General features: G+C 40.0%; 1 protein-coding gene across 7 annotated transcripts in view; it reads left to right on the plus strand.

Annotated features, from left to right (window-relative positions):
- NLGN4X (neuroligin 4 X-linked) overlaps nt 1-12,631 on the plus strand; it is a 242,268-nt gene that overhangs the window by 143,747 nt on the left and 85,890 nt on the right. For 6 of the 7 annotated variants that reach the window (XM_077343305.1, XM_077343301.1, XM_077343306.1 and 3 more), the window contains one exon: nt 2,196-2,348. The exons of the other annotated variant lie outside the window; for it this stretch is intronic. In XM_077343305.1, the coding sequence (XP_077199420.1) occupies nt 2,196-2,348 (153 nt within the window). The remainder of the gene's footprint in view (nt 1-2,195; nt 2,349-12,631) is intronic. 7 annotated transcript variants of the gene reach the window in all.

Consider the following 12,631-nt stretch of genomic DNA (forward strand, 5'->3'; position numbering starts at 1 on the left):
TACTGATCCTGGATACAGCTTCCTAGATAACAGCATTGAAAATTGCTACTTCCGTGTTATTGCAATTGCTTGCATTTCTATGAATTTCTCCACTGCTGTAATATTTCTTTCCAGATGTTGAAAATAGATCCTTACTCTGCATTAAAAGCAGACCTTAACACAAGGAATCTGACAAGAAGTTTATTTTGCTGGATTAATATTAACATTAAGGTTCCCCCCAATGATCTTCCAAAATGATCTGCTGCCATGTTCTATAGACCTCCTTTCTGGTTGGTAGTTGAGGTAGGACAGGCCTGAGGATATGACCTTCAGTTAGATATCAGCATGGTGATATATTCTTAATGAATAGCTGGAGCATAAATATGATAATTACTTTAATAAACAGGGTGTTTTTTCCAATTACTATGCCATTGTTTTGCTATCTGACCAGACATCCAAACATATAATTTTTAAGACTCTTCCTGTTTTAAGTGACAAAATCTTTTTCATGATTTATTCATTTGTTTTTTTATTTATTGGATGTTGTAGCTGTAAGTCTTAATATCATTATAAAATTTTTAAAGAAACTGAAATAAGACACCAGTAATTAAACAGTAAGTAACAGAAAAATATATAGAATAATAAGTACCCATAATAAATATATAAACCACTTTTAGAAGAAAAACAAGATTTCTGCAGTGTGGTGGGCTTTTAAAAGGGTGGCATTAAGTTGGGCCCACCAAGAAAGAGAAGCCTTGAATATGATACCTAAATATCTGATCAAGTGACATTGCTTGATTTCATATTCATTGTTAACTCAGCTAAATTTAGATCTAAGCCAGCCAAAAATAACTATTTTTGTTCTCATTGTAATTTACAAGCAAACACATGCTCTCGAACATATAAATAAATTTGGTTGTTGCCTTTACATTTGATCCATAAGTTGTTTTTCCTGAGAAACCCAGAGAATTCAAACCCAGCATTTTTGAGGAAGTATAAAATAGTAATATATCAGTTTCAAAATAAGGTAACTTCGGGGAAGGGGGGGAGAAAAAATCCCCTTATTATTGACATAAATATCTGAATTTCCGGATGATAAAAAAGATTATGAATCCCAGATAGCAGTCATATTTACTAGAAGGTGCCAAATAATGAATACTGAAGGTCGTTTTTCTCTTTCTTGTTCCCTGATTCAAAACAGATGGGCACTAGGAAACCTGGAGACACTGTTCTGAATGCTGAAACAAATGGCTTTATCTACTGAATCATTAGGGGTTCATCATATCTAATATAGTGTAGCAATATGTTGTAGGCTGTTAGGCCAGACCAATCTTTTCTATAGTCTTTCTGAAGTACATTGACTTTTTCAAAGACTACTTATTACCCATGGTTGCTGTTGTTTCCCATGTGGATGATCTACAGAGCAGAGAGAAACATTTCAATGTTCTCAGGCATTTATAATGCTGGTTTGCTGGTTCTTCTTGTTTGAACCAACTAACAGTGGCAGGAAGTTTTAATTGGCCTTTATTTGCTGATAAAACAACCCTAAAACTGTCAAAGTAAAAGTTTATTACATTAATTAGTTTAAACACAGCACAAATGTAGTGATATCATCTTAGCCTCACTTGATATTTTTTGGTTGTTTAGATTGAGGAATCTTCCTCTTACCAGTTCCGTTTGCACTTTAAATGTAGGTAAAATGTTGGTGACAATTAGTGTGCTGCATATATTTGAAAACCAAAATAGTATCTTCCACAGATTGGCGATGAACAGAAAGGCTTTGGTTGATATTGTTTTGTTATTATTATCTCCACAAAACAGTTTACTTTCTTTAAAAATAAGCCAGTATATTGTAAATATTCTGAGATTGTCATTTTAGTGATTTTTTCCATAAAGCTTCTTAAGACGGTCCAGCTAACATGCCAGATTCCTACGCTTTCTTGAGTCCCAGTATTATTCTGCATATTCCAAACAGGATCACAGCTTCGATGTGAACATTGAAACTAGCAATAGTCATCAGGTATTGTTTACTCCACAGACAGCAGTAGTTATTCTGCCATTTTCTGTGCTCTGCTAAAAGACACTGATAGGACCTATGGCTGGTAGAAAAGAAATTCTGCAAATGGGGAAAAAATTACTTTCAGAAAGAAAGTATACATATTTTCTTTAATACTGTTATTACTCTCTTCTGTTTTCCTTACTTGTGCTCTTTTCAGATATACATGATCAGAACAACAAGAAACCAGTGATGGTCTATATCCATGGGGGATCATACATGGAAGGAACAGGGAACATGGTTGATGGCAGCATACTTGCAAGTTATGGAAATGTCATTGTGATCACCATTAACTACAGGCTAGGAGTTCTAGGTAAGTGATTTTTACCCTTTCTAGAATCAATAAATGCAACTGTTCTGCAATGTCATTTCTGATTTATTTCAAATTAATCTGGCCAAAGACTATTCTGTTTTGGTTTCCGTCACGAAATTCTGCAACAGTAGGTGTGGTATTGTCGACTGGAAGTATAATGGTCCTTCAGAGGCTATGATTCTTATTTGATGGGTGTGTTTAATAATTGCATCTTATAAAATGAGTGGTGTTTTTATAGTAACGTTTTTTGCTTTAGATGTTATTGTCATCATTGCTGTTTTGTGATTCTTCAAATAATTTCCCCTATCTTGTTTGTAATCGCTTCTGCAGAAATGATTTGGTGTAGGCTGCCACAAGTTTTCTTCTGGGTTCAGTGAGTCAAATAACATTGAATGTAAAAAGGTGGTGGTGGAAAATGTTATCAAGTCCCAGCCCACTCAGCAACATCTCCTAGGGTTTTCAAGGCAAGGGATGAACAGAGGTGGTTTGCCATTATCTGTCTGTGTGTAGCAACTCTGGGCTTCCTTGCTGGCCTCTCAACCAGGCTGATTAGCTTGCAATATCTCATGCGATAGGGCCAGCCTGGGCCAGCCATGGTGGATATAAGTCTTACAAAAATACTTTTCAGTGTCAGCTTTTCCTCAGATAAAGCTGAAACAAATTCCACACAAATGAACCAAAATTCATGTGTGACAGAAATTGCACTGAAACATGTGAGGTTGTACCCTGCACACGTTTTCACTGAATGTCACTTGATATTTCTCTTTACTCCGACTCCATTGCACATACCTTTCACCTATGCAGATTCTTCCATCCATACCACAGCCTTTTGAATGATCAAAGGTGATGTTCCCCCTTTCACCAGTAGAAAAGCTGTTTGGATACAGCCCAGTATGTACATCTTAAAGTGATTCTGTTTAGCAAAGAAGTTTGGATTTTACCTTTGCCTTACAATGGAATAGCATTGATTACGTCATTGAAACTGGTCATTATTTCCTTACTGGCACTAAACTGAATTATATCAATATTTAATCCCTCTCGTTAAATGTTAAAGGCAACGTTGCTAAGAGTTGCAACGTGACCCCAAAACTGCCTGCTTCTACTTTGGTAATAAACTGCCAAATTTCTGCCTTTTTTATGATATTGAATCATTTTCCTGATTCTATTTCTTACCATTTTTCTTTTGCTGTCTTTGCCAGTCATCAAATAGGAATGTCCTTCTAGTTTTCTCACATTAGTGACTTAGTTTTCTTTTTCATTGGAGGATTTGCCACAGTACTGTGATTTTGTACATGAATGAATATTTGGCACCCAACTCCATGCCTATCTTTGAGCCAAGAAAGGCTTATTTTTTAACAGAACATTTTTTTAAAAAATCACAGCCATTTACAGGAAATGAGTCCTACAGTCTAGCTAGCACATAGAAATTAGAGGCCAAAATTAGAAATAAGAAATATGTATGGATCTTAGTTTCATTAATAATAGCCATAAGAACAGATTATCAACTCTTGAAATATAAAGGAACTTGAGGCTTGATATTGATGGCAGTCATAACAGAATGTATGGATAACCTAAGGGCAAAAAGTGCTCTGGTTGGTGTCACAGCACTTCGCCATGCTGCGTGGTGGAACAGGACTTTAAAAATTTTAGCAGGAAGGTGGGATTGTGTGGAATACAATCCCACCTTCCTGAAAAATAACCCCCATGAGCCCCCCACATGGAGGAACCTGTCTGCCACTGCTGCATTTCCCAGAGGGACACATTTCGGCAGGGGACCAGGTGCCTTGCTGAAATGTCCCCCCCCCGCAAGAACACATCTCAGCACTAGAGCAAATCTGGTGCTGAAAGGTGCACCCCATGGTACACAAGTTGCAGAACACAAAGCCCTTCAGCACCACACCAGTGGTGGCCCAGTGTGACCACTGCCATGTGGAATCACCCTAAGAAAGTCACACATTGCACCTTGGCTTAGATACAGACTAGACATTTTCACAAGGCAAGGATTTTCAACCGTGGACTAAGATTTTTTCCACTTCCTCCCTCCTGCAGCAGGAACAGGATTCTGGTGAGGGACATTTTAAGCAGCTTTGGGAAAGGGAAGGAAAAGCATGTGGAAATCCTTGCATCTGTGGAAATGTTACTCTTGATCCAACCCCACATGATGAAGGATTATCACTGGCCCAAAAGTGGTGATGTTGTCCTCACTCAGGGCCACGGCCTTTTTGGCCCTAGCCTGGTGGATTGAGCTTCCAGGGGAAATTAGGGCCCTGCACAACTTAAATCAGTTCTGCAGGGCCTGCAAGACAGAACTATTCCACTGAGCTTAGGTCAAGGCCAAAAATAACATGTAGCATAGTAGCTGGCCTTACCGGCCAGAGGAGAAGAGATGGAAGACCTGCTCCTGTCAAACCTCCCCCATCTGGGATTTAGCAGGACTGACAAAACTAGAATGTTTTAATGTTTTGACTTTGTACATTTTAAAAGGCTGTAACCAGCCCTGAGCACTGGAGGGGCAGGATATAAATTTAAAATTATTATTATTATATTATGTTAAATTATCTGAAAGGAGACCACCTCAAGGTGATAAAACCAATACCTTTTTTAGAGTTCCACACACAAAAAAGTCCTTCATACTTCTGCAGTCCAAACTGGAAACAAGGTGTGAAACATAACCAGACTAAATAAAGGGCTGATCTCCAACTCCATCATGTATGAGAAGCCAAAGAGGACAATATAATAACTGAGATTGTTGTAACCTCTGCTGTTTCAGTATCTTCTAGCTCATTTTGAAGTTCAGGGTCCTTGTACAGGTTCCTGAGCAGAAGTTGACTTAAGCATCCCCACTGCTGGGTCATCATAGCATCTATATCACTAACTCTCGCAGAGAAAACACATTACCCAGACATGCATCCTCTCATTTGATCACCATGTCATTGCAGCACAGGACAATCTGGTCTCTTTGTTCATTGGGATAATGCCCCCCCCCCTGTAGCTCGCATCACAGTAGTTGGGATCCATGCTGAACTGGAACCATAATTCCTGACATAGGATCATCTGGGGCAAATGTGCAGATGTGCCTTTATACTCCACCCCTGTTCTCAGGTTGCACTCCACCTCAGTCCTCATATTGCAGTGCATAGGATCTGAAAGAGTTGTCAGCTGCCTGTTCATAAACAGTTCAACAGGACTCCTCCCTGTGTTAGTACATGGTGTGACGTATTGTGTCAAAGAAAACTTGCCAGGGGGTTGGATGAAAAGGAACTGAAGTAATGTGATGGATTAAGCCTTTAGTGAGGAATGCACAAAATTTCCTCTGACATAAACTGGGCACCATTAGTCGAGGCAGCAGCATCTGACAATCTGTGTTTAAAAGAATCAATGTAATGCTTTAATAACAATATGGGATGTCATTGATGAAACAGGAATAACTTACAACCATTTGGAATATGAAACAGCCACTCTGGCCCTGAACTGTACTAGCAAAAACATTATGAAGTCATGACCACAGAGTTTTTGTTGACTCCTTCACTCATCACACTTCTTTACTCACTCTTCTGCTACACTATCTATTGTGAGCAACCAACTGTGCATAAGATCATCTGCACAACACCAGGGTGCCCAATGTGTAGTGCCTCTAGAACAAAATAAGGTGGTAGAAATGACAACTCTGTTTCCTAAAGGAGGCAGCCTTTATGCACTGATAGTTCATGTTATTTCATCACAAACTCTGCAGATTTCTCCTTGAACTTCCCTACTGGCCATCTGCTTCTCATTCAGTTGAGAACACAAGCAAGAACTAGCTCCTTAGATGTCATAATTTCAATATAAGTGGCATGAAGGGGTGGTTCAGCTAAGGACTCTAACAACAAAACTTCCAAAAAAGGATTCATCTCAATTGATAGAATGGGAAGATGGCTCAAAGTGTCAACGTGGGCAATACCTTTACCCAGCCTGTGCAAAAGTATGTAATCATAAGCATTAAAAAATTGCCCTCTGAAGCATATGCAGAGACAATATCTACAGTAACTGTCAGGAGCAAACAGTCCTAGCAAAGGTTCACCATATGATGGTTCACCATAGACATAATCATAGAATGTTTTCACACTTGCTATGATTGCAAGAGCTTCTTTATCAATTTATGCAAAATTCCACTTGGAATCATTGTTCTAGAGTAGAATGCAATGGAAGCCTCACAAGAATCTGCATGTCAGTGATTTCAAGCAGCCCCAATTCCATATAGGGAAGCATCACATGTAAGAATGAGTGACTTTTGTTTGTCATAATTGAACAAAACACTATCAGATGATAACAAAATTTTCACATACCCGTATTTGCCGGCGTATAAGACGACTGGGTGTATAAGACGACCCTCCAACATTTCCACTCAAAATACAGTACTATGGGCCACTATGGGCAACTATGTCTATCCCAACTGAAGTGCACCCGGCGTATAAGACGACCCCCCCACTTGGAGGCATGTTTTTCAGGGGGGAAAAGTAGTCTTATACGCCAGCAAATACTGTAATTAAAAGCCCTATTGTGCTGGATTGCCCATTTTCACTTAGCCTGCTTATCCAGAAGGTAATTTCCTTTTTTGTCCGCAGAGGTGGGTTTTTATTTTTATTCCCCTCATCTCATCAGCTCTCATTCTGTGGCACAATGTGCTTGACAGTTCTTGTGCTAGGGTTATGATGAACTGTGGATAGGGATGCTAGCCTGCAGGTGGGACCTGGGAATCCTCAGAAATTACAGCTCATCTCCATATTACAGTTGTGGAGAAAATAAATATTTTGGAGGGTGGACTTGATGGCATTCTACTTCACTGAGGTTCCTGCCCTCTGCAGGCTTCATCCCCAAATATCCAGGAGTTTCCCAACTTGGATCTAGCAAGCCTACCCTCCATCCTCTTCTGTTGGCCAAGGGAAACCTGGCAATCCTAGTTGTGGATCAAACTGAGCTCCTTCATGTCCTTCTGTATCTCATAGAATTTGCTCTTCTGATTAGTCTGTTGTTGTTAGCAGGATTTAGACTTGTTGCTTTAACAAAGAAAATAAATTCCTTTATTTCCCTTATTAAATCAACAAGTCTAATGTGAACTTTAGTCCTAAGTATCATCCTCATTCTACTTGCAATACAAACTTAACTTCTACTAACTCCATATTAACCTAAATTCTACTAAACTCCATCACAGAGTTAGCTTTCTAGTTAACCATCAAGATTAGAATGGAGAGAAATTGTAGCAAGCACATGCTGCCATCATGGTGTTTTTTTTTAAAAAAGTGGATGAAAAGAGAAAGAAATGAAGTTTCCCTAAGAAGAGCACTAAAGACAGTAGCAGAACAGGGACAACAGCAGAGCAGACAACAAAGGATGAGCATTTGTCTGTGTCCAAGCCGAAAAAAGTACTTTTTCACCTAGCAGGTTATTAAACTGTGGAATTTATTTTCATTTTCAGTGTATTTTCCGTGTATATAGTTTTAAAAGGAGATAAAAGACTGAGTAGCTGAAGCTATGATGACTAAAGGGAGCTTTTGCTACTAGAGTCAGTAAACCTCTTGACTATCAGTAACAAAAGGAAACATCATGGTGGTCTTGGCCTCTATGTCCTGTTAGTTGGTCTTCCAAAGCAATAGTTTGGTCATTGTATGAAACGGCATGCTGGACTAAACGGACCACTGGTCTGATCCACCTCCTGTTAAACTGCCTCTTTCATCTTTTTAGTTGGCAAATGTAGTTAAATCTGCAGTAATGCTTGTCTTTTCCATAAGGATAGGATTTAATCCACACTTGTGACTGAGAGTGAAATAGGAGTGACTGATTATACATGCTTCCAAGAACATTCTGGCTGGCTCTTCGGCATCTCTCAGAAATGTAATCTTGCAGAAAAGGGAGACTTTATAAATTATCCACTTGTCAATTTTCTTCACAGTTATCTAAGCCTGTGAAGACTGGAAGGCAGCTATGTGGGAAATCTTGTGGCAAGCACTTAGAACTTATTGACTGTATTGTTTTTGTTGCTAACCTTTTTTCCTCTTTTGTATAATTATGTTAACTTCCTACTGGCGAAGCTATAACCCGATTAAAGCACAACAATTTGTTGGTAACCTTTTTTTCCTCTTTTGTATAATTATGTTCACTTCCTACTGGCGAAGCTATAACCTGATTAAAGCACAACAATTTTTGCAGTTTTAGCATGATATGAAACTCATGGAGGAATGTAAAAATATGGTGCATGCCACGAGGCATGTAAAGTAGACTGCTTGCTGGAAGTGACAAGTAGCTCATAGCAAACTTCATGTAAGCATATTTCCAGATACAGTTTTTTAAAGCCTAAGTGGCAGCTGTCAGTTTCTTATTAAAGTTTTCATTTTAATCAGAAACTGCTGGAGGGATGGTAGGAATTTTCACTTCACTGAATTGCGGCATAAAATCTCAAACCAGCAAACTGCATTGCCTATATTCCGGTGTAATTAAGGAGATACACTTAATGATGGGTAAGCACTTTCCCCTTTCCCAGTCTGGAATATGTTGAGCTAAAACAAATAATCCTAGCCACCCCCCCCCAAAACACACACACACACACACACACACACTCCAATCAGCAACAGAATCCAATCCCATTCTGAAAGTTGCACTTGGTTACATTCCTGCTGATTTCAGGCGAATGAGAGGAAGCAATTGCTTCTCCTAGTTTCAGGAAATCCCATAGCAACATTCTGCAGCTCAGCCTTCATTTGATTTCCTGTATGGCAATGAGAGAACATGGTACTGGGGAAAGCTGGTTCCATGGCGGCATTAAACATCTGCTGGCCTAAGAGCCCCAACAGAACTGCTACAGACAGCAACTGCGATATGTTGTGCCTCCTTTGTCTCTTTACAGTGCAGGCCAGTGGGATCTGACCAAGCTCACCATCTGGAAGGTGGAGGTCTGGGGCAGTAATGTGGATTCCCTTTCTCCTCCACAGTGTTGAGAAACAGCCAGTATACCCCTTCTGCTGCCCTTGCCAGGTAGTGCTCCATTAAGACAACCCTGACTTGTCCTTGCTTGGTTAGGAGTGAAACTGGTCTGGAGGATGGGGAAGCAGGCAGGCTGCAGAGAGGGCTTCTGAGGAAAGAAGCAACTTAGCAAGCCTGCGATTGGGGTGATCTCTGAAGTAAGTAGCAGCTCTGCAAACAGGTGGTGGGGAAAGAACTCTGGCATAATGCCAGAAAGTTGGGGTGGGAAGAACTGGAGAACTTTCCTCCAATTCCTGGGACTTCTAGGTCACAAGTGGGTGGAAATGGTGAAGAAGTACTGTTTATTTAATGAGGGCCCAGAGACAGGTGAGATATGTTGTAGCTGATCCTGCTTAGAATGCTGTGTTATGACTATGATGTTGTGTTACTTCCTGCCATGTGCTAGAAGCTCACTGGATCCCATAACTGCTGCCTGTGGTTAAAAATGGGTTCTGAGGGCCAACACTCTATAATACTTACACAGCATCAATTTAAGCAACCAGGAACTCCAGATTACAGTTCCCTTAGAGGAGATTGATGCTTTGAGAGGTGGATTATATGGCATTGTACCCCAGTGAGATCCCTCCACTCCCCAAATCCTTCCCTCAGTCTCCCCCCCCACCAATCTTCAAGAATTTCCAAACCCAAAACTAGAGCAAAAGGGAGACCCTAGCAGTATCTTTCTTTCATACTGTCAGTATCTTTCATACTGTTCATGAAAAAGGGAATCTCATGCTTGCTACAGATGCAATGGTTTGTTTCAGATATAACATGGAAACATGGTTGTATTAAATTTCAGACATTCAAAAATCCTAATCTGCCTCAACAGGCACCGGTTTTCATGCTATGTCTGACCTGAACCAATGTCAATGTCAAACTAGTCATTGCAAGAAATAAATTCAGTGATTTGTAGTATTTTGAACCTATATTTTATAAGCCACTCAAATAATGATCAATATTTATTTTTATTTGCTATTATTTATAGTCTTCCTTTCTCAATGCGACTGAAAGCATATTACACAGTGTAGGTCAATAACACACTCTGTAAAGAGACTTCTAATAAGCATAATGCATGCTGATACGAACAGGATGAGGGGACCTGAAACAAGCATTGCAATGTGAATGAGCCCTAGGATATTGGGCATGATCCAGCCTGGATATAATGAAGATAAATGGCATTACATTGATAGAAAATAATGAAACAACAGGATAATACACACAGCAAACTGATAACATGTCCTATATACAGTGATATAGTGCACAGTTCCTTTCCCTTTATAAAGCATCTTCCTGAACTGTCATGTTTTAGTAGGGCCCCAGTGACTTTATGGTGGGATTTGGGGCTGGGAGGGACCTCTGTGGAATATAAATGCTATGAGGTCCGCCCTCCCAAGCAGCCATTTTCTCCAAGGGAACTAATCTCTGTCACCTGGAGATGACCTATAATGCCAGGGAATACCCAGGTCCCACCTGGGGACTGACATCCCTAGTTACTGATACCAACTAATATCTGATGGTAACTTTTTGAGACCAGTTTATAATGAACAATTAGATCTTATTCAAAGCATGTCTGCTGTTTTGCCAAAAACAATCTCAATAAAATGACATAATCCATTGTCTTGAGGGCTGCAGATAAATCAAGCAGAAGCAACAAAGGGGCATGGACTTTGTCTACTTTCAGATGGAGATCATCAACTAAAGCTTCCGGCACTGTCTGCATCCCATAACTTGGCCTGAAACCAGACTGAAAAGGATTCAGAACAGGTGAACTATCCAAGAAGACCTGGAGTATGACTGTGACTGTTCTCTCAATCACCTTGCTCAGAAAGGGCAAATAAGAGACAGCATGCTAACTCCCAACATCATTTTTCTGTAATGATTTTTTGTTAAAGTACTGGATGGATAAACTCTTCTTTGAGTTGCCAAGAGAAGATAGCCTGAGTCAGTGATTCATTTATGATAGAACCAAGGGCTTGTTAATGTGATCCTGATAGGATTTCCTCATCCAGGATGGGCAGGGATCCAGAGACACACCAGAATAGTAGGTTTCATAGACCCCAAGATTCTGTCAATATCTATCATGGCAACTAGGACAAAATGCATTAGATGTGTCTTCTGTCTGAACTATGGTAGAACAAGCATCCAATTCAGAATATATCTGAGAAATTTTGTCAGCAAAAAGGACTATACTTTTCAAAATCATCAAAACAAATTTCCTGTTCTTGAAACAATAGAGACTCAGATTTAGGAGTCAGCAGATGCTAGAATATTTTAAACAGTTGGTGCTCACAAACTAGCTGATATAACAATGTCAAAGAATAATGTGTCTTTACTGCTATCATGACTGCTTCATGGGTCTTCCAGTAAGCTGTATAGCAGACACTGTCAGATTCAGCTCAAGATTTCTACCAGAGTTGCTCTAGGCTTTCTCAACCAGGGCTTCGTGAAACCCTGAGGTTTCTTGGCAGCCTTGGAAGGGTTTTCTAAAATGTATTAGACATTTATCAGGTGATATGACCATATATATCCTACCTCTCAAAATGGCCAATTATGGGCCTGAAGTGGGTAGAAAGGGGAGGGGCCCCATGTGGGCATGTACACAGCTATGATCGCGTCACTTCTGGTCTTTCTTGAAGCCTGAAGAATGTTTCAGGGGTTTCGCAACAGCAAAAAAGTTGGGAAAGGCTGCTGTAGACACTTGCTGGTCCTCTTTAGGTCACCCAGCTCCATAATAAACTAAAGGGCCAGGTTCTACTCCAAGTATAGGAGAGGTTGACAAGAGACAATTTACTATTGGTTTCTAGATTAACATTCCAAGCTTCCACTTCAGTCTCAACTCAGTATAAGTGTGCCCCTCCCTCCAAGTATTCTGGCATACAATAGGGAACCATGAGTCTCCATGGTTAGGTCATTTTATCTCCCTTCCCCTACCTTGAGTAGATAGTGGTCAGACCATGGTACAGGTTGAACCTCCAGCCTCCAAGCCATATCTTCTCTCAAAGACTGTACAAAAGATTAAGTCAAAGATGTAACCATGCCACCCCTTGACAATTCCTGTATAAATATGCCTGAACACAGTATTGCTAATTGACGGTACTGCTCTGCTAATTCTGAGACTCATTCTCAGGTCCTTGTGAACAAGAGTGGAAAGCCACTACATGAAGGATGGTCTATGAAAGCAGAGGCCATTCTGTTCTCTTGTGTGACAAAAGAAGCATCATCCTTTCGGTGTAAAAGCCTTTCTGCCAAGTTATTGGTACAGCATTAACCTCTCTGTACCTTTAAAT

This window comes from Paroedura picta, chromosome 6, assembly GCF_049243985.1.
Source record: "Paroedura picta isolate Pp20150507F chromosome 6, Ppicta_v3.0, whole genome shotgun sequence".
NCBI lineage: Eukaryota > Metazoa > Chordata > Lepidosauria > Squamata > Gekkonidae > Paroedura > Paroedura picta.